The 26901-nt window shown below is 40.9% G+C and overlaps 3 protein-coding genes and 1 long non-coding RNA gene across 11 annotated transcripts in view; 2 read left to right on the top strand and 2 right to left on the bottom strand.

Annotated features, from left to right (window-relative positions):
- The window catches only part of NPAS3 (neuronal PAS domain protein 3), a 609815-nt gene extending 598366 nt beyond the window's left edge, over positions 1–11449 (bottom strand). For 4 of the 8 annotated variants that reach the window (XM_064658572.1, XM_064658576.1, XM_064658573.1 and 1 more), the window contains exon 1: positions 11289–11449. In XM_064658572.1, the coding sequence (XP_064514642.1) occupies positions 11289–11449 (161 nt within the window). Of the gene's footprint in view, positions 1–7298; positions 7520–11288 lie in introns of those variants that run through there. The other 4 variants (XM_064658577.1, XM_064658579.1, XM_064658578.1 and 1 more) reach the window with 4 other exon arrangements.
- On the top strand, positions 10417–11573 carry LOC135415988 (uncharacterized). Its single transcript, XR_010431378.1, has 2 exons — positions 10417–10505; positions 11018–11573. It is a non-coding gene; the product is annotated as an uncharacterized LOC135415988 (long non-coding RNA).
- A 700-nt stretch (positions 11574–12273) lies between these two features.
- Positions 12274–20636, top strand: LOC135416738 (atherin-like). Its single transcript, XM_064660059.1, has 4 exons — positions 12274–13267; positions 13605–13721; positions 15380–15482; positions 20472–20636. The coding sequence occupies exon 1, from the start codon at positions 12274–12276 to the stop codon at positions 12946–12948; it is 675 nt and encodes a 224-aa protein (XP_064516129.1). The 3' UTR covers positions 12949–13267; positions 13605–13721; positions 15380–15482; positions 20472–20636.
- AKAP6 (A-kinase anchoring protein 6) overlaps positions 18263–26901 on the bottom strand; it is a 314923-nt gene continuing 306284 nt past the window's right edge. The window contains exon 14 of the mRNA XM_064658568.1: positions 18263–18354. The gene's annotated coding sequence lies outside the window, so the exon portion shown is untranslated. The remainder of the gene's footprint in view (positions 18355–26901) is intronic.

Below are 26901 nucleotides of genomic sequence, written 5' to 3'. Positions count from 1 at the left end.
AACAGTTTTGAAATCACAATTCTGTAGAGAAGCATTTTTCTTCCTGTCAAGAAAGGAATAAAAGGAAAGAAAGCATCTCTTAGTTTGGAAATTTGAGTGTAAGTAGAGTGATGGATAAAAGTAACAGCATATATGTTTGAAAGATCTGGAATCTGATGTATCTTTTCTATCACGCTTCTCACATGAAGCCTATTTTCTGTCACTTCCACTTATTTCTTTTTGTTTAACACAAAACAGTTGTTCAGTAAAAATAGATCTTGAATAAAAATGGGCCTTCTGAAATCATATATATCATTTATGTATCAAATATATGTTCTTGTTACAGAGCACTGCCTACAAACAGGAAACCTCACTATTAAAGTGAACATCCAATTAATTAAGATACTTTAGTAAACTACTTGGATCCTGAAAACACTGCTACTTGAGTACCATTTATCTAGCTCATTCAGCCAATGACAAAAATTACTGTACTTTTGATTTTTCACAAGAAATGCAAGTTTTGCTGTAAAACTGAACAGCAGCTCAGAAAGAATAAATGAATTAGGCCAAAGCATTTGTTTCTCTTTTTATGTTCATCTTCCTTTTGGTACTTACCAAGAGAAAGCAGTTTTGTTTTTTAAATTGCAGTTCTTTTCGAAAACCTCCTGTATATACTGTTAGTAATTTATGCAAACGTGAAGCAAACGTGCCAATCCTACATCTAACTATAGTCAGACAAATAAAATCAGCTACCTTTTTTTTCAGCCGTAAAGGTTGAAGGATAAGCACCTCTTCTCTTTTTTTAATATTTTTTTCCTTTTTTAATCCTGCTGCCAGCACTGTACAGATTCAGTCACTCAGTTCTTTCTATTGACCTCAACCTTGATCTGTGAAGACTGCCCACTTATATTTTTTTCCCACAAAGTAACAAATTCTGCCTCACACCATCTCTAAGAAAAAACAGCTTTTTAACAAACATTCTCCTAAAACTTGGTGTCTTATGTTTTTGCTAAATCAATTACAGCTTTGGCACCTAACTCATATAAGCCTAGGCTCTGAGTAAACTGATTGTAAATGTGAATTTGCATATGATTTTCCAACATGATATGTAAGCAAGAGGAAAAAAATCTCCACCCTGCCCCCCAAACACAATATATAAATTTATCTGCTCTGTGCCTAAATTTGAGCAAAACTATAACGCTTTAGGATTTCATCTAAAATGACTGTTAAAAGACTATTCATTACACAATAAAATTCAGTTTAAAACAATGCAATGTGTAATGAATGTAATGAATGTAATGAAGCCTGTTCTAAATTCCTGTTGGAGACAAAATTCCCAGGCAAGTATTTTAAAGGGGGCTTATAGGATTTAGGTGCCCATATTTCACTGAAATGCAGTATGTGTTGAATGCCTAAATCCAATAGGCTCTTCAGAAAATCCAAGCCCCTGGGACATTATTGTAGATAACGTATATACATATTATTCAGACTATATCCCCTATGTTCACTATATACATATGTAAACCTAACATGCCTGCAGGTAATGGAACAGTACTTTTCCACTTAAATTATTTAACGTAAGTGTTGAACTTCTATTATATATCAAGCTAACAGCTAATTTTAAATTGCAATCAAGCTATTCTCTGAAAGCACTTTATTTCAGTGGAGGTTTTGCCTGTAAAAGAAATGTAAATCCCTCTAATGAAGGCAGTGTAATCTTTGAATACACAGTCAAAATAGGGGCTGGAATTTTATTCCTAGTGCTAACATTGACATCTTTTGCCACTTCTGCTAGTTCTCAAGAATCTTTTGTGTGTAACTATCTCATCAGTAAATGTGTAGAACAGTGTTTTCAGACTTTTCAAAGCATGCTAAGCTATATAAAGAAACATATCTACAGAAATACTCATTATTAATATTAAAGTCTTCAGACACTGGAGGACATTAGCAAGAAGTTCTCTAGAACAGACAAATGACAAGACAAAACTGAAGAGTGAAAGTCCAAAATGCAACATATAAGAAAGGCTGGGAAAATATCCTGTAACAAATCTTAAAACTCTGCTTTCAATAATCTGTTTCAAATTCTTGCTTACATATCACTTGTTCTCTAACATGCCTGGCTCTCGCCTGCATGCAGAGTCCCGGGTGAGGGCTGGCATAACTCTCAGTATCTAGCTGCAGCAGGCTGAGATCAGGATCTCCTTGAAAACCACTCCATTTCTATTTGAGAATCCCAAGACTTTCGCGTTTTATAATAACGCACAGATGCAAAGTTCACTCCTCCCGCTATGTACATTTATCATTGTGATCTCTTTGAGAACAAATTCACATCTATTAAATTATATGTTTAAAATACTTTTACCCTTGCTTGTGATTGTCTGTGGTACACTTTAATTGTCTACATAATTTCATTTGGGACTTTTCTAAAGATTAAGGTACAACTTGAACTCAATATTGCCCCAAAGACAGAGTTCAGTTCTGGCAAGATACAAACAGAAATACTATCCTATCCTTACCATACCTTCTTTGTCCTATGTAATATGCTTCTGTAGCATACAAAATTAATGAATATTTGTACTACTCAAAGTCCTGTTCAAATGAATGGCACAACGGTCCTATTCATTTGCTTAGGACTTTGTGTACTGCAAAATCACTGCTCCAGCTACTCACAGAACAATGCTCTAGTCATATAAGATGTGGCAGCAATCATTATATTCTTACTATGGCACATTTTCTTATGCAGCAAAATACAATATTATTACAAATTATCCTTATTATGCAAAGTCCTATTAAACAAAGTCACACACCTCATTTGCACTAATGGGACTTTGTATGTTAAAGATAACATACAGTAGCCTTATAAATATTACATAGAAAGAAATTTCCTCTGCTGAAAAAACTGCAGTTCTTTTGAAATTAATTTTCAAAACATTTCCTCTCATGGCCGTAAATCTTTGGCAGCTTCTTTAAAAATAAACAAACAAACCCAAACATTAAGCATAAGCGAACAAAACAACCAAAGAAACAAACGACTAGGGTGAAAATTCAGTCTTGTCTATGTACTTTAAAAGTATCTTATGTTTAAAATATATAGACAAATTTCCAGTGTGACATCCTGCACAACAACTTTGCTTGATTCATTTTGAAACAACGTGACTATGCTGAAATCTCATCTCAGAAGATGAGGTGCTTTTATACCTGCATGAGCTACTAGTGACAATAATATAAAATTAATCTGATGCACTGACTGAATGTAAGGTTTATTCACATGAGATGAGATTATAACAGTAAATTCTAAAAAAACAGTTCCTTAGTTGCTGTCAAATGAAATTCTGCCATGTTGGTAAAATGGCTTCATTCTACTGACCTCAGTGGGAGAAGAATCATTCCCAAAATGTTAATAAAATGGTAACAGTTAGTTTTCACGATCAGTACCAGTTATTATCCCAGAACACATTTTCCAATAAGGAGGTTATTGTTATAAAGATCACTTCATGAAACAAACATTTTTTTAACACTTTACATTTTAGGAAGGATGCTGATGACACTAATGCCTAGAATGTCAATTTTCAACAACTGTTTTACATCACCCTTGCAGTAAAATTCCCGCCTAGGCTGGCAACTTCTGTGCCAAGTTTCAAAAAAATGTGATTTGAAATTGCCAGTATATTAGACTCTGAAATTCAAGTGAGATGCTAATAAAAAGAGCCGGATGCTGATAATATATGCTGATATTCTCTTAAAAATAGCTATGGCTCTGGATGTTGTATTAATCTGTTAACAAAATTCTCTAAATATTTATAACTTATTTATAATACAGCTTTAGAATATAATGCCATTAAATTGGTAGAAACAAGCTAGCTGGGTATAACTTGTAAGAAAAAACCAGTTGTGCTGTAAAGAATGTAGAAACAGTGCGGCAGACAAAACCTTGTTATTCAGAATCCCATTAGTTTCTGAAAATACGTAATATAACTTTTGTTGATCAATACTCTCATGTAAGCTCTAAATAATATATGATTCCAGTGGAGAAAAATGCAGCAAATCAAATATGGTGGGAGAATGTTTCAAATTATGAAGAGTAGTATGACTGCTAATCCATAAATCAGAAATCAGACCGATTGTTGTAATGTGGGAGGGCTCTATTTAATAAAGGTCATTATAACTCCTGGCTCTAGAGCTATAAGATCTAATATCCTCTCTGGTAGCTCTATGATATGCCCATGCATTACTGTTCTTGTTGACAGTCTGTTGCCTTGGAAATATTTCATTATTTCAGTTTTTCCATTTGTAGACCCTTGGCCTTGTGATATGAAGGCCACCCTATTTCATATTTTCGATTATCATTTAAGCAATCTTCTGGAGCTATTTATATAAAAGCAAGTGTTAGACAATGCATATCATCATTTATCACTGCTATGTTTAAGCTCATGCTCTAGAAAAAAATGCCAAAATAAAGATTTTTTTTCTCTTTCACTTTAAACACATAGCACTCTAATATTAAGATATGCTTTACAAATCAATGCTGGCATATCATATGCATGACACTTCTGTCTATTTAATTTTCTTGAGTGTATATCCACACAACTTCTTTTAAGCTTAGAGTTTAAAAGAAAATCAAACAAGTGTGTGTAAGTTTTCATATATTCTTTTAAAAACCTAAACAGGTGAAAAGAGATTTAAAACAATTTGTGTGCCTGGTTACATCAGAGACTACTACTTTTTACATGTGTTTTGTAATCACTAACCTCTTGCTTGAAAAAATGTAACACAATCTACTTAAATACTGTGGTAGTGAAGACTGAAAAAGAATGTACACAAAGTTCTCATACAGGATTCTTAATTTTGAGAACTAGTTTACTGAAGTAGTAGCTAAGAAGAGACTGCAAAACCCCTTCAGTAACTGACATGCTCCTGTATTTCGAATAGCTTGGCTTACACAGCTGAAAGGATGTGTACAAAGACAGCTAAAATAGTTACACGCAAGACTTCAGGAGCACATTACATAACTTTTGAAAAATGTACATGGGTACCTGTTTTTGAAGCATTGATCCATCTTCTCCAAAAGTTTTTTAAGGAACAAATAGATTGCCATTATTTCTGCTACAAAAAATGTCATCAATTTCTACATGCAATACTTATCACTAAACTGTCCAGAGCACTGTAAAGATCACAAAGTGAACCCTAAGGGCAAAAAACAACTTCTTGGACACTAGCCCAAGTTTATGGCTATTAGTGTTCTAGGAATTTAGACTACTTTTTTCCCCGGAAATGATTACACCTCCCACTCCCTACAGGGAAAAACTACTCCAATCCAACCTTTAAAATGACAGCATCAGAGCTGAACAAGAAGATGCTATTAAAGGGCATTAAATTAAATACAGTATATCCTCCTACAACTTCAATCAGAATTTCAGACCAAGTGTTATTTAGTTCAGCTCTCAAGTGGAGCAGAATAACAAATCGCGCACTTTGATTTACCTTCTCCGAATGCCAAATGGAGACAGGTGATAAAGAAAGCACTCATGCACAGGCTATGAAGTTTCCCCTAGAAATTAATTCTATCTTCAAGATTCCTATCTCAGAGAAATTCCCAAAATGGCACACAAATATGCTTCTGCTGGAGAGATTACTGAAGCTATCCTGGCAAATACACTTAGCACTAATATAGTACCATTCTCAGAAAGAAGACAGCAGAATTGTGTGTCGGAAGGAGGGGGCAGAGGGACTGGACTTATTTATATGAATTGTTTTTCCAACAAAGAACTCTGCAGGAGAAAAACATGCTGCTTTAAGTGTTATTAACACACTAGAAACACCTTTGCAGCCACTGGCATGAAGATTTTAACAAAATAAATTTATAGTTGACGATGACAATCTGTAATTGTCATTGAATTCTGAGGATGCACTGTTTTCCCACTACATCTATCTCCGAATTTTGCTACATATCAATGTAGCCTTGTCAAAGTGCAACAGTTAATACTAATGCATCTAACATGACCACACTAACACTTCCGTGGTAAATATGAAAGGTATGGGTTTTTTATACTGGGCAGACTGCTTTCTTAGGAGACATGACACAGCTATTTAGACAAAATCTGTGTGATTTGGAAACTGTACTAGAAATGCTGATCATCCTAAAAAATGTAAGTATGAAATTAAGGCCAAAGTATTTTTCTTTAAATATTTTTCAGACTTACTTGTGCTGTGAAATATAAAGCGTCTAACACATGATCCAACTACTTTTAAAGGCTGTCTAAATGTTAATTTCCATTTTTACAACTAGCCAGGAACCTTCCTCACCCCTCACCCTCAAGTTCACTTGTAACGCTGAAGGGGGCGGGAGGGAAAGAGCCCACCCCAAAACCTCTGGCTGTTCTCCTTCTGGGCATACATCTCGTCGCAGTGTCGCAATGGAGCTTTGAACACTTTTGTAAGAATCACAAAGTAACATCACATGAACTTGTACTCTTGTCTCCTACCAGTCACTTCTAGAAAGATTCACTTTACTAGAACAAATCCGCTACGGGCAATTCGTGTCACCAGCAGAGCAGATTAATCGCAAGCACTCTCCACCAACAAAAGTACATGGGGCAGGCGGCGGACCGGGAACCAAAAGAGGGGTAGCGCGATCCCCCCGCCTCCCTCCTCGGACCCCGCGCACCGCCTCCCCCCGTCCCGCCCGCCCGCGCACCGGCTCCGCTCTGCCCACCCCGGGGGGCGCCAGCATCCGCGGCCCTCCCGGCGGCGGCGGGGCGGGGGGGCCCGGCCGGGCAGCTCCGCGGGCGCAGCTGGCGGCGCGCCCCCCCTGCTCCGGCCTAGCCGCGCTGGAACCGCACCGGCGGGGCCGGCCCCTCCGCCCGGAACGCCGGGCCTGGCGCGGCGCCCCGGGGCCGCAGAGCGGCGGGGGCCGCCCGGGGGGGCCTCCCGCCCCTGCATACACACACACACACACAGAGACACACACACAGACACGTCCGCTTCACAACGCGCCCCGCCAAGCACCGGCTCCGGCAGCCGCGGCGGTGCGGCCACCGGAGCGGGGCCGCTGCTGCGCGGCTTGTTCTGAGAGTGTGTGTGTGTGTGTGTGTGTGTGTGTGTGTGTGTGTGCCTGTGTGTGTGCGTGCGGCTGGCGGTGCGCACTAGGAGGAACTCACGGTGCCCGGCTGTGCGAGCAGCGGGTGCCGGCGGCAGGTCCCCCCACCCCGGCATGGCAGCCAGCCCCGGCCCCCGGCGGCGGCGGCTCGGCCCGGCCCGGCGCTGCTGCGGCTGCTGCTGCTGCTGCTGCTGCTGCAGGTTCAATAAAGAGAAAGTGTTACCGTTCTCGCCTGGAAGGATCCTGCTGAAAGCTTGGCTTGGTGGGCGCCATCTTCCTGGGATTTTTTTTTTTTTTTCTCCTCTCTCCCTTACTTTTCCCCCTCCTGATGTTGGTGTGTGTTGTGTGTCTAGCAGCAGCAGCGGCGGCAGCAATGGCCCCGGTTAGCCAGACAGGCTAAGGAAAAGTACTGAGGCCAAAGCATCGCGGGCTCCCACTCCTCCGCGCAGTCCTGGTGCAGGTTGCTTGCTCGCTTGCTTGCTAGCGCTGCTGCTGCCGCTGCCGCCGTCCATAAGCCGCGGAGCGGAGGGAGCCGGGGCCCCGCCGGCCCCAGAGACATGCCCAGCGCAGGCAGCGGCGGCGGCCGGCGGCGGCGGCGGGAAGCGCGAGCCGCGGCGTAGCCCCGGCGGGCAGCCCGGCCGCTGGCATCGCCCGGCAGGTGCGGCACGCACAGACACACGCGCACACACAGACACACACAGACACACACACACACACACACACAAACACGCACGCACTCGCACACGCACTCCCGCACACACACACGCCCGCGCCCGCGGGCCGGGCTACGCGGGGTGCCAGGCCATGGGGCTAGCGGGGCGGGGGCGGGGGAGAGAAGGAGGGGTGTCAGGGATCTCCAGGCTTGACCACTGTGAAAGTATTTCTGGGCATTTTCCAGCTGCTTTCCCAGCTCCGCTCCCGCTCTGCGTGCAGGGGACACAGCCTCCGCTGCCGGCGCAACAACGCCACTCAGTTGCAGTTTCGCACACTTTCTTCCTCTGGAGTCTGGGCTCCAGCAGGGAAGAGGAGCAGAGGGAGGCAGGGACTCTCTGAAACTCAGCGGGCGCAGAAGGGCGGCGGGTACACAGTGGGCGCAGGCAGCGTGTCCCCCGTGGGCTTCCCACGGCGGAGGACAGGATGGGATGGGAGCCGCGGGCCGGGGGGTGCGCGCTCCCTGCGACCCCCAGGGCCGTACCAGAGGTGCCCGGCGCCAGCCCGGACCGGCCGGGCCCGGGGAAACCCCACGCACCCCCCAGGCACCTCCGAGAATGTGCCCGCACGTCCAAAAAGTGGGCATCGGGTAGTGGCGGGCTAAAAAGGCGTAATGCTGGAACCGTGAACTGAGAGTGATGACTCGCTTTGTTGGTAAAGGGTGTAGCACTTCACGCTGTTTTATTGAGGATTATGAAATTAATTATTAAATAAAGGAGCGGGGAAAAGAAACCGCTACCTTAATTGTTCCTTGCAGGACACCGAGAGAAACCGAGCTCTTATAGCTCTTACAGGAGAAATCACTCTTTCACTAAAAGCTTTCCATCTCCAAGGTAACTTTGTGGCTGCTCTGCTGCTGCCTTGGAAGTACAGCTGCCCGGGCCTGATCCTGCTCCCTGGGAAAATCCGGAGGGCTTCCTTGAGGAAAGGAGCAAGCCCCGAATGTCGAGAGCATTTATTCAGGAGAAACGTTTCCGCGACAACTCCAAAAGTTTTTGTAGGGGAGGGGGAAGAGGGGAGGAGGGGGAAGAGAGGGGGAGGGGGGGGGGCGGATGTCTAAGAGCGCGCACGAACCGCAGGGCAGAGCCAGGGAGAATAAGTTAGCAAAAGACCTGGAAGTTTGGCTGCGGGGCGCCGCGCGCGCACCGGGGGCCGGGGGGTTCCTTCCCGCGGGAGGCACCCGGGCCGGCGGGACTTGGCGCGCGGCGGCGCGGGCCGCCCTCGAGCCCGGGCAGGGGCACGCGGACGCCGTTCGGGGGCACCGCCGCGCGCTCGCGCCGCTACGCACGTGCGCAGGCGGCGGCGGGACGGCGGCCGCCGGGGATCGGGAGCCGCGACCCCGCGGCGGCGGCGGCGGGACCTCGGGGCGGGCAGGGCAGGACAGAGCCGCCGGGGCGGCGGGAGACAGCGGGGGTACAAGGTGGATGCGAAGGACTGCGGACAGGGGGTGTCTGCAAAGCAGCAGATGCCGTTCGCGGCCGACAATCCTGCCTCCTCGCCTCCGAAAGGGGAAAAAGAAGTTAACAGGTGTCTCCTCGGCTGTGGCAATAGACTAAAGAGGTGCCGGTGTCTGCTGTATTTTTAGCGTTTTCAGAAAGCACGGAAGAAAATCGTTCGACGTAAACCACGCTGTTTTGTCGATAGTATATAGTCAAAATTTGGGAAAAGCGCGTAATTGTTTCTCCTTATTAGCTTAGTGTGCGAGACATCCAGACTCGTCTGGATTCCTAGTGGTCAAAGTACTTGAATATCTGCTAAGCACTATTTGGATTAGAGGTGTTAGTAGTTTGTCAGAGAAGTATTGCTTTTATAACTTCTTCCTGATTACAGGCTAGCATAACCAAACTAAAAAGTACTAAAAAATTGCTGCCTTGTCTATATAATTCTGTTTAAGTCTCCAGATGTCTCTTTCATTTGTCTAAAAGCCAATCTGACATTTCTGACCCTTGACTTCCCCACTTCACAGACTAAACTATTGTGATTGCTGCCTGTACTTCCTCGTTAAAGTGTTCGTCAGTTTCCATTGTAAGTTAAATATTTTATAAGTGACAAAAATCATACAGAAACCATGAAAAGAAATAAACTTTAATCTGTTCTTTGTATCTCTCACATTCAATTTTTTTTTTTTTTTTTTTTTTTTTTTTAGTATATGAAAGCTTGCTGTGTTTGCTTGAGCAAAACAAGACTCCTACTTAGTTTCAAATGTTTCTCAGCTAAGAACATGCTTAGGCATCATAAGGGATTATTTCAGGAGCATCAGCTCCCTATTACTTTTCATTTAATAAAACCTACTAAAGTTACTACCAAACGTTTTCTATCATAGGCTTCGAAACTATAGGAAGCAATACAAAGTTGCTAAACAACAAAACAGGCAATGGTCGATTGCCTAAATCTGGTTCCTAGACTAATTAAATTTGAAGTATTATGCTGAAATTTCCTATTTTTTTCTTTTACATCATAGAGATACTTTGTTTGGACACTTGGGATTACACAGCATTTTTCTCGGTATTTAATTTAATGTAATAGTGGAAAGTAAGATACTCAAGACAGTGCCATTTTTATTGCATTTAGAGAAATGTAAATGTTTTGTTCCGATTTCAGTAGATCTGTTGTCATCTACTTTGTTTGAAAATTCAGCTTCCGTTATAAGCTTATGATAGAGCAAACTAACAGATTCAGACTTCAGATTTTGGCTCACAGAAACACAAAGAAGTGCCAGGTAATTAATTAAGCTTCATGTTAGTATCAGCACATATAGATGAATTGTTAGGGGGGAATGGGGAAGGTCTTTAAACTTCATTATGACTTACTGCCAACTTTCTACGCTTTGCTTCCTAAAGGCGCTCTCTGTGAATTTCCTGCATTTGCATTAGAATGCATTTAAGATGAAAAAATAGCAGTGCTGAGTATACTTAGGGTTTCTTGTTATATTTCCCTGTAGTAACAGGTGACATGATAATACTGTTAAAACTACAATGTGGAATTGCAAGTGTGTAACCCCAAGTGAAAATTGTTCTCTTTCTTGGTTGAAAGAAAATTATCAATCAGCATACCATGATCAATTATCCCCCTGGCTGCCACACACTGGGATTTGCACAAGGCATTGACATTGAGAAATTCCTCTTTAGAAAGGATGAGCGGACGGGATCCCAAACTTTGGAGCAGCCAAGCTAAGATGCCGGGGTCTCACTTTTTTTTTTCTTTTTTTTTTTTTCTATTGTTGCTTTCCAGCTCATCCAAGACAAAACTAGGAGATTGTGTTTACTTCTCAGTGCATTTTAAAAGATGCTGTATTTTTAAAAAGAAGAAAAAAGAAAAAAAAAAAGAGAAAAAAGAAAAAACCAAACAAACAACCCTCCCCTCCAACCAAGCTCCCCCCAACAAACAGAAAGGAGAGATAAAAAAAAAAAAAAAGGAAAACAAAGAAACACAAAAGCACAAAGAAAAGCAAGTGAGGGAGCCTCAAGAAGAGCCACACAGCCCTCTCCCCCTCGATGCTCACCGTTGTTGGTAGGAGGTGATGCCCTGGACGTTTTGCGGGTTGCCGTTGGCCGCGGCGCCGGCTCGCCCCATGCCCGGTGCCGCCGGCACCCCCCCGGCCGCCCCGCCGGCCGCCGCCGCCGCCGTCACCTGCACGCTGAAATCCGGGAAGATCCTGATCATCCCCGCGGTTCAGCACCCGGCGAGTGTCGGCGAAGAGGTGCAGCAGCAGCGACTCTCCCTCCGGCGGCTGCAGCAGCAGAGCCAGGCACACTGCAATCCCATTAGTGAGTGGCGGCCACTGTGAGTGAGGACGGGCGCTTTGATGTGAGCGCCTGGGCTGAGACTGAGGAGTTTGGGGGGGCTGGGGGTAAAGAGGAGGGGGGGGGGATTTACCGAATTGCAAACATGCAACGCGTGAAGATTTTGTGGGGGGTGGGAGGAAGTGGAATATCAGAGCTACAAAAAAAAAAAAAAAAAAAAAAAAAAGAGAGAAAAAAAAAAGGTATGTCTTATACTGCTGGAGCTGTAGATATAGGAGAAAAATCCAAGCCGAGGAGGGACGGGGAGGAGAGAGGGGGGCGCAATTACTTTAGCGGTGCAGTGAAAATGATGAGCAGCAAATGTTGCCTTTTTTCCCTCCTCCTTCTCGTCCCTCCACCCCCCACCCTCCACCCAAAATGCAAGTCTTAGAGGATTTCTCTGTCTCAATGAAGTAATAATAAAGGCGGCTGACCACAGTCTGGGCTAGCGCCAACTGTGCGGGGGGGGAGGGGGAGGAATATCCCTGCTCCCAGAGGCCTGAGGAGAAGAGGAAGAGTGGAGGATTGTTGCAGCACAAGTTCTTGCTCTTGGTAACTTGCTTTTGCTCCCCACCCCCCTTCCCTTTTCTTTCTCTCTATGAAGGGACGGTTTTCACAAGCGAGGAAATGAGCCGCTTTTGTGCAAAGGCAGAGTTCGTTCCTTATTCTAGGGAGCTGACTCTCCTCCCCTCCTAGTGTGCAGCAATGTTATTGCGAGTCAAACTTGTAAGGTGTGTGCTGTCTGTGGACGCACTGATCCCTACTGCTGCTTCAACATATCAATTATACCGCCGGTGCGCAGAGCCCCCTCGCAGAGCTCCCCTCCGGGCGCGGCACGCACCGCACCGGCAGCGGCGCGGAGGGGCTCGGCCTCCGCCGCCCCCGCGGGACGCGCGGCCGCGGCGTCTTTGCGCCTTTGTGCCACCCGGGGCTGCGCGGAGCCCCCTCTGCCCCCCGCTCGGGCGGGTTTGCCCTCCTCCACCTCTGCCAAATGCTTATCCCGGGCCGCGGCGCTGCGCGGCTCCGCCAGCCCGCCGGGACCGTGCTACTGCCCCTGCTTTTGCCCCGGCCGGGCCGCCCGCCGCCGAGCCCGCCTGGCCGCGGCGCTGCGCGGGGCTGGGCGCTGGGAAGAAAGCGAAGAAAGTTGGGCGGGAGCGCGGGTCGGCGGCGGACACCCCCGCTGTCTCGTCCTTCCCCCGGTGTCTCCCCTTCCTTGCTTCAGCTTTGAGAGCCGCAACCGCGGTGGGAGTGGGCACGGAGACGCGAGGCTTCCTCGCCATGGTGCTCGGAGGGAGCTGCCGGGGCTGCACTCCGCGCTCCCTCCTCTCGGAGCCGCAGGGGGAGTCGAGGGGCGAGGAGCCCGTCCCAGAGGGAGCATAGCGGCTGTGCCGCGTCAGGGTCAGCAGAGGAACGGGAGAAAAGGGGACTCCCTCCCGCAGTAGGGTCTCACTAGACCTCCCGGCTTCTGGGGTGACTGGAAAACCACGGCCCTGGAAGCCAAGTTGCTGATTGCCGGAGCTAAGAAGTGTAGTGCGTGTGGAGAAGAACTGAACCGTTCACCAGACTAGTGAGTGGACAGCTAGAAAAGAAAGTAACACATTATGTTAGTGCACCTTGCACAAATAGCAGCCGTGATGCTACGCCGTTTCTGAGGAAACCGAGGCTCATACCAAGAGGAGTTGCATGGGACAGAACACAGGTAGCAACACTCCAGAGTATGCTTAGTGTTGGAAAGGCTATGACAGCATCTTAGAAGGGGGCAGATGTCCCAGGCACTGTAACCTTTGGTTCCATGAATCAAAGCTGTCACCTGGGCTAGTCTCCCCTTTTCCCATGCAACTGTGTGCCTTTTGGAATCATAGCTTGGCTCCTAATCTAACAGTATTCTCTTATCTTGACTTTTCTGTCCATTGCTGTTCCAAAGCAAATTAAGACACACCAACTTTATGTTAAAACAGAGACTGCATTCAAATCCTTTGTATTAAATAACATCTGTGTTTGCATTCTGTTTTAATACAAAATGCTTTGTATTGCAGCTAATACCAGGAGATATGAAACTGGTTAGTCCCCACATGTTGCACATAAAAAGAATTCATAATGAGCATCTGTGGGATGTGGAATGGATCCCATGAGTTAGCTGAAGACCTCATAACGTAAGAGCTGAGAAGCCTAAGTGAATTATGACTCTCTTTCCTCGCAAGTAGGATTAATTTTCTATCCCACTTATATTCATTATCTATCCTGTTTATACTATAGGGACATCAATTGTTTGAGTGTTAAATACGAAGACTTTACAGAAACGTGTAGGTTAGATAGCTTGCAGAGAAGAGGGGGGGATGTTATTGCTAGGAAAAATGTTATTCAAACTCCATGTTTAAAGACAAATATTAGATAAAGCTGCTCACTTTTTTAAGGACTGACAATTCTGCGCCTTTCTCTTACAACATATTTAAAATGTAAGGTTTACAAAGTAACCCTCCATCTGCCTGTGGCCCTCCCAGTGATGTCAATAGGAATTTTGCATGCAGATGAAGGCCCGTATATGGCCTTTAGAGAGCAGGTCAATAAATGGCTGGAGGAATAATTAAAGACTTCTGAGCTGCTCCTTTCCTTTTTCTTACATTATAGTACAAGACTGGCATGAATATAGGCTGGGCTACCACCCTAATTGGCTATGGAATAACACTGAAAGGAATTTAAATGTGGGCAGTAGCCATTTTCCAAATGATCACTCCATTACAGTAGTTTTGTCTGTCAATGTATGGCCAGGCAGTAGAGTGGATGTAATCATGTCGAAGTCCCCATCCATTGATTGTCACTCTTTACAGTGGCAACTCTGAGCAGATTTTCATGTTTCAAAGAGACAGCCAGGACAGAGAGCCTGCCTTTAGCCAACCTTGCTTCAGCTTAGTCTCGAGAGTCACTGCTTTTCATCTGTGTAGGCAGAACCAGGATCTCTGATATTTAATAAGATCTTTTATGACTATTGATTAATATCTTAAGTGTTAATGTGAACAGAAAGTCAGTCTGGATAACTTTGCTTGCACAAGTAAACCCACTGAGTCACTGGAACCACTTGCAAATAGTTTTGTATGTTAGAAGATGAGCAGGATTCAAAGGTAGGTTTGCGAATGTCTATAGAATGCAGAAGCATTTTCTTTGTCATAACTCTTAAAGATATCAAATAAAAAACATTGTCTCATATTTGAAGAAAAGTCCATTTTGATTGCTTGTATCTTTTTTCCGCCCAAAATTAATCACAATGGTAAAATCCAGTAGGAATTTCTGAGACTTGTTTTATGCACTGATGAAAATATCCATCATCAAGCTTATACTCTGTGCCATATTAAATAGTGTGGACCCAATTTGCTACATATTTCACCAGTGATAAAACATACCATGATGGATTTAAATTAATTTGATGCAGCATGCTAGAAGAAATGAGATGAGAATAAACCCCAATATTTTTAATTTAGTTTATTTCTTACTTTGATAAAAGTATTGACAGCTTCTGGTGTCTGAGCGACATAGTTTTTGTCTCAATACCATATACTATTGCAAGATGTGCTGCAAGTTGCTTTAGTATTGATTAAGAAAAGAATTATCCTAATAAAGTGCTGCTGTTTCTAACTATGTCCTGTAGACTTTCCTTTCTTAGGCAAAACCACAGTAAAGATAAAAATTAAAAACACATGACAGTGTGTAATACAATAACATTCAATATTTATGCTTTTCATATACTACTCTATCACAATTATATGTTATATCTTTATTCGCATTGTCAGTGTACTACTGTTCCTTTCTTTCACAGGTGAAAAAATATCTCTTCGATGGAAATTCATTTCCATTTACTTGAAGTTAAACGGTTTGACTTTGAATTTTCATTATCTGCTGTTGGAAGGAGCCTGTGACAGGTATGAGGGAGAATGCTACAAAGCTTCATTGTATCATCTAATTTTTGCTTCACTTTAGTCAGATATCATTTAGGTAGAGAGTAAAATAGTATACGTGGAACAGGATAAGATAGAACAAAACAGAACAGAAATAAAATGAAAATAGGATATATAATGAATTACAATAGAAAAATGCCTTTATCTTGAAGTGATTTTTTTTTTAGTTATACTGATTCCTCACTAGTGAGAAAATTGAACTAATTTTATATAAAAGGAATATGTCATAACAGGATATGGCATTTATCTTCCTGAGATAGGGGTGACCTCATCATTCACAAGTGGTGTAGCTATGAATGAGTAATCAGCCTCCCCACCCATTAAGTGTAGATAAAGTCCACATCTTCTGTCTAAGTATTAAATATTTGATTTATTATTTTACAACTCACCATCTCTACAAGTGTTCACTGACTGTTGCTTTGGTTGCTGCTACCAATATGTATCATCATTTGGAAGCAGAAGCAGCTCCTCAAAAGGTGCCCTGAATAATAGTGAATGTAAGATGAGAAGGAAACGGAAAATAACAGATGAGAAGAAAACAAAAGATGAACCTACAGGAAAAAAATTATGAGCAGAACAGGGATACGGAAAGTCTTTAACTGGCCTATATTTTTATTACCTGTAATATTCCAAGAGCTTTATAACATACATGCAGTGAAAATATTTTTCATATTAATACCTCACATATATCAGCTACCTCCTATCTCAAGTTATATTGCTCAAGTTATTCCCAGGGGAATTTATATATGTATAATGTGAGAGAAATATTTAGTTAGGAAAGAATTCCTTTTTACTATTTATCAGCACTACATATTAGGGAAGAGCCACAGTTAAAAAAATACAGTTTATTTCTAGAACTATATATGATAACAAAATTTGCTCTTTCAAATGATGTCACGTGCTGTATTTTGTTTTCATTTCTTTGTGAACCCAATGTGCGCAGTTTAAAGAAAATATTTGGAGTTTAATTTTAAATACAAAAACACTGTCTGTTCTTCTGTTTAGAAGAAAAAACTCTAAACAGAACATGAAGTCAGGAAGAAGACCATCACAACTTAAACGGAAAGACTGAAATATTTTCCATCTTCACCATTCCTTGACATGTACTCAGGGTTGGAAGAGTAGATGAGGGAAATGTCTTTTCTGAAAGGTTGCTCTAGGAATGAAGGGCAAGTTTAAGGTAGCCCCTTCCCCCCTGCATTCAAAAAAAAAAAAACAAGCATAGAGTAAGATAGAAGAAAAGTGCCTGGGGAAAGTAGCATCACTATCGAGATCATAAAAGATGTATAAGGACATCAGTGGAAGAACTAGAAAAACTATTAGAAGAATACCCTACAGGGCTATCCCAATGGGTCAGCGATTAGCACACTGTGCTGCCATTGGGAAAATGCAGTGAAGGTTTGAGGCTAATCTTAGGATCTCATTCATTGGTACCGGCAGCTGAAAGCCTTTCAAGCATGGGGAGTCCACAGTGGAGAAAGACTGATACATTGCTTACACACCCAGATATGTACGTAGGCATGTTCTGACCAATGAAGCTTTCTCAGAAAGGAGTATCATGTCTTCCCTATTATCAGATTGCGTAATTTGCTCTCTATGTGAAAGCAAAAGAGCACCTCTGGCCCACCATGTAATGACAGAGGACAACTCATTTTCCAAGGCTGGAACATCAGTATTAAAGTCAATTTCTCCGGTATTGTATACTTTGTTCTGGCCACAAATTTTAGTGAATGAGTTATTTCTTAGCACTAGACGTTTCCTGCAGTGTTGATCCCCCACAAATTCTCTAGCACCTCCAGCAGACTGAGAGATAGCCAGCTCATTTTTTTCAGACTCTACTTGCTTCTCCAGAGTGTCTAACCTGTGATGTTCCTCCAGGCAGTTTTAGCACCTGTGTATCCATTTCCGTTGTCTTCAAGATCAGTCTTATGCCTCCAAAGTAGAGTAATCTGTTTGACATCAAATTGACATCAAATGAGGGTCATGGAAACCACAACTAAATTGCGCTGCTTCCACCTTCTCAAAAACCTGATTCATACCACACAGCTTAATTCTAGAAAGTGGAAAAACAAATCAGTTAAGGTTTTTTTATCTCCAGGGCTTCTAAGAGATGCCAGCATATTATCCTTTGTTCTCACTACATTCAGATTTTTGGTTCTACTCATCTGTAATATAAGTGAAACTTTAAAAGAACACAGGGATAGTCAACATACTTTTCCCTTTTATTTATTTATTTACATTTATTTTTAGCCTCTGTCAGGGCTCCCAAACCACAATAATTTGAAGAAGCAGCTGTTGGTGTGTCCTGAAAAGACAGGATCAGTAGGTAGCTCAAGGTTTTTGATTCCTCTTAGAGGATGATTCTTACCCTTTCCTTTACTAAGTAATCATTCTCTTCTAATTCAGAAGAAACAGAGAAAGATAAACAGAAGAAACATGCTCTCTTTTTCCTAATAATTTTTTGATGAACAAATCCAAGTTAATTATGCATACAGCAAAAAAAAGCATTGAGCTTTCACTCAGAGTTCTTTCAGACAAGCCTAGTACAGTCCACTGTAGCCTTTCTTCTTTGGTAGCAACCATCAGTGCTCTGCTGAGTCATGCAGCAATGAACATTGAACAAGAATATTCACAAGACTACCCATGCCTGCATCTCCTCCCTTACTGTCCAAGTTGCATCCAGTACAGTTTAAAGCTATGCTAAGTCCTTAAAGCCATACTTCTCCATAGTCAGTGGGGTGTTTTTCTTCCACTCACTGAAGACAGCGCATTATGTTCCTGTGTAGCATGGTCCCAGGTGGGCAGCCATGTAGATCTGTGGCTCTGCTAACAGCTTCTGAAACTTCAAGCATACATATAAATCAGAAATAAATACTCTTATCTTTGGTCTTAGTGTTTTTCCAAAAATAATCAAAACTTATAAGGATATATATGTGCCAAAGACTTGAATACAGGCTAGCCTGTCTGAAAATGCATCCTTGTTCAAGCATTGGAATTTCTAACAAAGTACCATTTTTATTTATGACTATTTATTATTCTGCAGTTTGAGTTCTTCCTGGGAAGAAGATGATTGTCCGAAGTTTTTCTTCTTTTTTTTTTCTTTTAAAATCAAAAAATTCAAGTATTGAGCATACTCACAGGTGATCTTCAAAGTTCAAACAGATCTCAAATTTTACTCTTTCAATTTCAAACTTTCTTGCGTTAAAATACAAACCTTTCTAGTATTTTTACATGTCTATCAGACAGCTTAAAGAGGTAGCTTTATTCACTTGACAGACCTCCATCCATTTTACTTGCATTTCTCTCTGTTGGTTTTTTTGTTCTTCGGTTGTAAGTATTCTTGCCACTTCAAAGTGTATTTTCATTATCAGAAAGTACTGGACTGTAGTTTTTGTCTAAATAAAGTTGATTAGTTCATTCGCTGGATCTTAGGAAGGCTGCGTAGCGTTCTTCGCTTTACACAGTGTATCACGTTATCTGATTTTTATCCTCATGACTGGATAACATAGAAGACATCTCTGTGACTTTTGAGTCTCAAATCTATTAGGTGTTGGCAACATATTGGATGGACTCTCTGGACTCTCTGAAGAAAACACATAATGTGATTTCCTGGTCATCAATATATGTTTTAAGTATTACAGAATTAAGCCATTGTTCTCTTCATTGCACATTTGAGGCAACATATATTTGGCTTTAGAGTATGTATAGTTCAGGTAGATATGGATGTCTACTGGAAGAAAATTATAATTTGTCTTAGTTCAAAATTAATTAAAGAAGTTTTATTGTACCTTTTTTATTTTTGCCACAAAATGGATACTCATTTGCTTTTAATAACTTGACAGCCAGTAATGACTGCATTTCTGCTCCTTCAGTAGGACTGCTTGGTGAAAGTTATTAATTGCTAAGGGCATCACCTATTTCTTCTCTGTACATAACAGGGAAGAAAAAGCAAGGGAACTCCTGCTATCATTTGTTTTGAAATATGTCCTTTATTCTGGAAAAAAACCCCTACAGATCTTCAAGCATATTTTATTTGATATAGATTTGGCCTTTTTAGTCTGGAACAAGAAGAAATATCGAGAATCCATGCAAGTAGATATTACAACAGCAGCAACAACATCTGCACAATGTCAGATTTTATTTATAGTTGCAACTTCTAATAATCACTATCATCTCCTCAGCTTCTCAATTTCTGCAACAATTTTTTGAAGAAATGTTTTTGTCTGACTATAGCATCATGAGAAGTTTCATTATGAAAAAAAAGAAAAAATCACTTCCTTTAACTGAACTAAATCTGTATTTCATCCTAAAATAATAAAACCACATGTAGATAAAAACTATCAAACAGGTACAAGTAAAATTTTAATGTTTTTTGGGATATCCAGATCATATAGCAGTAATTCTTTCAATATTCAAAGGCAACCACTGAATTAATTTAAAAGTTATAATTTTATCTTGAAGAATGTTATTAATGGCCTACACTATTTTCTGTGCCATCAATTCCATAACAACTTACCTGTGTATCCAGTCCTTCACTATATGCCAACCAAGCACAGTGATTAGTTTTATCTAGAACATACTATACTTTATTACTCTTCCTAAAGCTGAACTTTTGATTCTTATCAATGTTAGTCAACTGCTTTTAGGTTATGGAGAAGTACAAGGGGTGAAAATCTTCATAATAAAGAAGACATTATATACAAAAAAATCTCAAATTAATAAAATTACTAAAGCTGATATATCAAATACCTGAAGTAGAAAAAAACCCAAGATTAAGATTTTTCTTGAACTCATTGTACACCTTACTTTTTATGGTATGCACTAATAATACTTCAAAGATAGGAAGAAGAAATATTTAGTTTAAATATCAATAATATTCTCAGCTTTCAGAATATTCTTATTATGAATCCTTGGTACTACCAGTAATGTTACCCTTTTACATTTGCTTTTTAGGTGAAGAAGAGTCTATGGGTGGGAATAATGGAAAATATTTTGACTTTTGAGAGACTCTAAACTCTTCAAACCTATTGTTATAACAGATGATGCTTGACATTGCAAATCATTCTGTCTTCCTTTTACTTGTAAGTCCTGTAATCTGTAATAAACTGTGTACATGCATTCATATGGTGCTGTTTGGTTTGTGGATCACACACAGCTGGAGTTAAATTATATAATGTATAGAGTTTAAAATATATGTTGTCTTCATTGTTAGGAAGATCTTTAAATATCTCTTAATGTAGTTTTCAAGGAAAATAAGCATTGAGGAAAGAAAAAAAAGGTGAAAAAACAAATATACTATATACATGTGATATACATGCTAACTTGAATGTACCTTTGAAATTATCAAACAATATTTTTTTAGGTATGAACTCCATTTTGATATTCTGCGTTTTATCATACACGCATTCACAGAATCACAGAACCAGAATATCCCAAGTTGGAAGGGACCCATCAGGATCATCAAGTCCAACTCTTGGCCCTGCGCAGGACCATCCTCTGTTCCAGTGCCCAACCACCCTCTGGGTGAAGAACTTCTTTCTAATATCCAACCTAAACCTCCCCTGACACAACTTCAGGCCATTCCCTTGGGTCCTGTCACTGGTCACCACAGAAAAGAGCTCAGTGTCTGCCCCTCCTCTTCCCCTCATGAGGAAGTTGTAGACTGCAATGAGGTCTCACCTCAGTCTCCTCCAGGCTGAACAGACCAAGTGACCTCAGCCGCTCCTCACATGGCTTCCCCTCAAGGCCCTTCACCATCTTCATTGCCCTTCTCTGGACACATCTAATAGCTTTATAACCTTCTTATAGTGCAGTGCCCAAAACTGCACACAATATTCAAGGTGAGGCCACACCAGTGCAGAGCAGAGCAGGAAAATCCCCTCCCTCCCAATGTGGTTGGTGATTGCCCAGTCCTGTAATTTATCGAGGTCTCTCTGCAGGGCCTCCCTGACTTCGAGGGAGTCAACATCTCCTCCCAGTTTTGTGTCAGCTGCAAATGTGCTTAGTATCCCTTCCAGTCCTGCATCCAAGTCACTTACGAAGATGTTGAAGAGCACAGGGCCCAAGATGGAGCCCTGTGGAACCCCACTGGTGACAGGTCACCAGTCTGATGTCACCTCATTCAGTATTACCCTCTGTGCTTGACCCCTGACTCAATTGCTCACCCACCACATGATGTGTTTATCCATCTGTGTGCTGGACATTTTGTCCAGAAGAATCCTGTAAGAGAGTATCAAAAGCTTTACTGAAATCCAAAAAGATTACATCAACTGTCTTGATCAACTAGGTGGATTAACTTGTCATAAGAGGAAATCAGGTTTGATAAGCAGGACTTTCCTCTTATGAAGCCGTGATGGTTGTGACCAATGACTGCATTTGTGTTTCAATACTTCCCAGAATAATCTTCTCCATAACTTCCATACCAGGCACTGAAGTGAGACTGACAGGCCTGTAATTTCCATGGTCCTCCTTGCCCTTCTTGAAAATCAGGACAACGTTCACCAGCTTCCAGTCAGCTGGGACCTCTCCAGATTCCCAAGCCTGCTCAAAAACATTATTCCATGATTAAAAAAATAACATAGTTTTGCAAGCAGATGCCCAGTGATTTGTTAATAGGTTCAGTTATGATGCTGCAGGATGATAAATTTACGACTAACATTTAAAGAGTTCCAAGGTTGAATCCTCACTATCATATAAACAAACTAGAATTTGACTCTCCTGGTAACTTTGAATGCTAGGCCACTGGTTTTTATACAAAATATTCAGAAATCTAGTCAACCCAAAACAGAGACCACTCTCTGAGACACAGTCCTTGTTTGGAAAGTAAATTGAGGATTCTCAAGGGTTCATGGTGTAAGATAAGGAACTGGGGAGCCAAAGATAAGTCAATGTCTTTTACCACCACTGAGTACTGAAGTTAATGTGTGTGTGTCTTCATTTCTTTGTTCAGAATTACTGTAAACATTACCTTGTGGAGACATTGCTCAATCTAAAAATAATTGTGGTTACACCGTCATTCAGGTGAATTAGTGGAGGGAAACAAAGAAGGCTCACCACATTGCTAATAAACACAAGCCTTATGTGTTGACTGACTCTGAATACTGGCTGTTCTGGTGTCCTAGGCTGGATACCAGCAACAGAGTCTGCTTGGACAGCAGAAGTGTATGACCTGCTAACAGCTAATTATTTCTTCAGAGTGACAGTATGATGTTGATTAAAAATATATACTAATATATATGGTATTTTAGACCTATAAATATATCTTGCTTGATTTATTTGGTCTGAGCTCATCTATAAATTGTCTGGCTTCTGAAGGAAAATGGCAAAATTGTCTTGCATGTAGAGGGATTTCTTTCAAGTTAAATCAGTGGTTACAACAAAAAAATCCTAATGAATGACAAACTCTGAAGAGCTCAAACAAAGCAAATTTTAATACATAAATATCAGAGGGCATATGTATGTCTTGAGCAGAGAACAAACCTGAGATCTGGATTGGTGGGTGAAAAAAAGTTCAGTTTATATTTTCCCTCTGAAAAACCAAGAAGAATAAGAAGAACATTCTAGTACAGCATAGTAGTTTAGAACTGCAACACACCTTATTCAGTCGTGAATTTGAGTAATAGTTGAGATGTAGTCTGTTTCAAGCAAGATGGCAAAAGCAAGCATGCTCATCATTCCTCCAATTATCTCCATCATCAGTTTAATTTAGTGGAAGAATTCTACAGCGTCCTAAAAAAATAAACCAAACAGAAACAAACAAAAAAACAAAGCAAAAAAACCAAACAAAAATGCAAACCGAAACCAAACCAAAAACAACTCCACACAAAACAAAGCATCACCAAAATAAAAAAAAAGCATATTCAAAATACATATTTGTATCATATTGGACCTTTCATATGACTTTCATGAAGGACAAACAAATGTTGATCCATTTGTTTTTAATACATCAGCCTGGATTTTTCATCTTCTCTGTACACCTAAAAAAAATTTTAAAAGGATACTAACAAAAAAGTCTGCAAGATGCTTCTTTCTTTCATGTGAGGTAATATTCAATACTGCTCATCAGGAAGTCAACGAACTACAACCAGAAGAAACAAGGCGTTTGAACATTCAGTCTTGAAAGTATGATGGTGGAATCAGTGGTCTGATGCAGTTAAGAATGACTATTAAAGTGAATTGAGAATAATTTTTAATAGTGTTTCATTGAAGTCAATGGGCCAGTGTTATCAGAAGTGAGTCTCATTGTTGTGAGAGATTCGTTTTTTTATTTCAAGCCATTGAAGTCAAAGGGAACAGGCTACAGAAAGTTAACCCCACACAGTGCAATTATATTCAATGCAGCCTCATCTTGTGGAAAAAAAAAGACTTTATTCAAGGTTCATGCAGCATCACTTTCACACAATATTTTTAAAAACCCACCAAAGTAGTGTCACAGAGGATGGTGAAGTAAGTAGTGCAGCTAGGCTTTTAGGATAATTGCACAATATCACTTAACAGCACAGATCATATAATACTACAGTATGTCTTCAAGAGAGAAATGTTAGGCAAGGTATCCCACATCCTATATTCTTTGAACAGTGCCTCAAGCTCTTGCTTTTGCTAAATAGCCATGAGAATCAGGCTGAAGGAGTCTGATGTCTCACGCAGAGGGTGGCAAAAGTAAAAAATACCCTCACTATCACTCTCTCCTAAAACTAAATTAATGGCTTCTGCCATGAAAGCAATACCTTCACTGTAGTGAACATTTACAGTGTTTGCAACATTTGATTAGCGAAGGATAAATTTAGCTACTTATCATCAGGAAAATTAATCTTCAACATTTTTTTCAACCTAAATTTAATCACTGTTAACTTCTAAATGTTCAGAGGAACTTATGTAAAACCAACAGATGCAGGACTAGATCCTGTTAGGTTTTGCGTGAGTCCGAAGTGAGAGACTTCCTTTGTTTTACCACTTCATGGATTTTGTCATCCCCCAAACACTTACCACTGCTTAATCACATTACAGTAGAAACCCGTGTCAACAGGCAAATATTATAAAAAAACATGAATGTGGAGGTATGTAAATAGTTCAAAGTGATTACATAGTGTATAATTAATGTGCAGTTTAGGTTTTGTGCTTTTTTTCTCCACAACACAATGTTCTCTATGCTCTAGATCCCATTGATTAAAAATTATAACATAAACTCTTTTAGTATAAGTACAGCAGTTCCAAGTTTCATTGAATGCTTAATTTTTTTATATTCATGAGTGCATTTGCAGCTTGGAATAATTCTGCAATTGTGGAATCCCTGGAATGAAAATATTATTTAATGTTCCATCAACAATGTGACAAAGGACATAAGCCAATTTAGACAGTGTATATAGGGTAACAAAAGATAAACAAAGTATGTGCAACCCAGTCAATAAAGGACTTAAAAAGTTTAAATCAGCTGATGTGGATTAAGTAGTCTCAAATCTATCTTCCAAAATTCCAGGTAGGCAACGATGAGAATGAAGCAGCAAAATGCCAAGTGTTCTGTCTCCTTCAATAATAGATGTAATAGATGATTTTGTTCCTTCTGCCTTAGCTGCAGGAAGCAAATCAGGTATCTCAGTACTGAAGACATCTTTGTAACTTGAAAGTCACACCAGCGTATAACATGCTTTTCAGGTCTGCTTGGAAGTGTTGGCTCCTGACCAACTACACTGGTAACAAGACTCTATTACATTGCTCACACTGATATTCAGTCTCTTAATGCCAACTCTCTGAAAGGTTGTGGTGAATTTTTATCTACCCTCGCGTGGCCTTGTGATGCAGCTTCGTAGAGACACATAGTTTCAAGGAAATATCATTCTCTTGACTTTTTTATCTTACAAATTCACTTAGATTCTTGTTATCATAAAATTGGTCATTCAAAACTTTATCAAAGTCTTAAAAAATAGAAAAAACCAACCTATATTCTGCATCTGGAGATATTTTTTGAAAATTCTCTTCATGGAGTGACATGGAGTTACTGAAAAATATGGTAATCGAAAAGGATTTTAAGAAAGCATCGTAATCAATCCTCAGCAGGTCACTGAAAACTGCCCTACTGGTTTTGCCTGAGACAAATTCCATGTGTTAGCAGCTGTGCTTGCTTCTTCCTTGGAGAGCATAGATGGAGGACAAGTTACAGTCCCAGTAGGACTGAAAGACTAATCTCTACTGAAAAAAGAAGTGAAAATTATGTTTTGACAGTTTCATATTTTCTAAAAAAAATAATAGAGGTAAGTAAGTTAGATGCTGGGATTAGTCAAATCAATGTGACTTGAAAAGATAGAGATGATAAACCCTAAAAAAATTTTTTTATGGTAACTTCATCACACTATTCATCATAGAAAGGCATATATATAATTATGTATGCATGGTAGAACCCCTGTAAAGCAATAACTTTTAATGAACTAACCCTGTTAAAATAATACCTTTCTGGGCACCAAACCAAATATGTACAGGAATACAGTGCAAACCTTCTGAATGATAAAGAAGAAACTAAATAGAAAATAAAGAAAACTAACAAAAAGAACATTCAATAGGAAAATGGACTGATAAGCCTGCTTATATTAATAGTTGTACATGTTTTCATGAAACCAAGATAAATTTGATAAAAGAGAGCCTTTTAAAATTGGTATTTGCTGTAGAAATATTATTTATTAAAAATAAACTTCTTTTTCCCTAAGAAGGTTGATTCTAATTTCATCTCTTTTCCTGATTTCAGATAAATTATACCAGGAATGCATTTTTTCCTTTAAAGTATTTGTTTCATGGCAGTTGTATGTTTTGCTTTATTAGGGCAGCATTGGATTTCTGTTTGATAGAAATCCAGTCTCTGATCAGCAAACCTTATTCTACTTAAAAAGCTTGACCCCATGCAGAGCTTAGATCTACGTTCTAAAATAGTTGTAAGTACTCAACTCTTTTTGAAAATAAAAAGTGATACTACCTAAGATCCATATCTCTGGAGATACTTGGTTTTCTGGACTCCAGTGAGTGCTGAGGTCATTAAGCCTCAGGAGGCAGCCAGCATATTGATGCTTCAGACTGTGCTGTCATTCTCACATGACATTCAACTTTTTCCCCTGAATTTGGGAGCCAAAGCTGGTGATGATAACAGTCTGAGAATGATGGGATCAGAGCACATGAATGTTTGCTTGGTTTTGCATAACTGATTGATTCATCAAGGAGGAACTGGACTTTGAAAGACCACATCAAACATTCATTTTTGCTTCCCTGAGCAACAGGTTACCAACGTGCAAGATCCTTAGGAACGTTGGTAGCTTAATAAGACTTTCATTAAGATCATATCTTCCAGGTCTCCCACTCTAACATCAGATCAATTTGTTGCTGAAATTCATTCTAATTTTAA

The sequence above is a fragment of the Pseudopipra pipra genome, chromosome 6 (genome assembly GCF_036250125.1).
Source record: "Pseudopipra pipra isolate bDixPip1 chromosome 6, bDixPip1.hap1, whole genome shotgun sequence".
In the NCBI taxonomy this organism is placed as follows: domain Eukaryota; kingdom Metazoa; phylum Chordata; class Aves; order Passeriformes; family Pipridae; genus Pseudopipra; species Pseudopipra pipra.
This window is presented reverse-complemented; position numbering and strand designations above follow the sequence as displayed.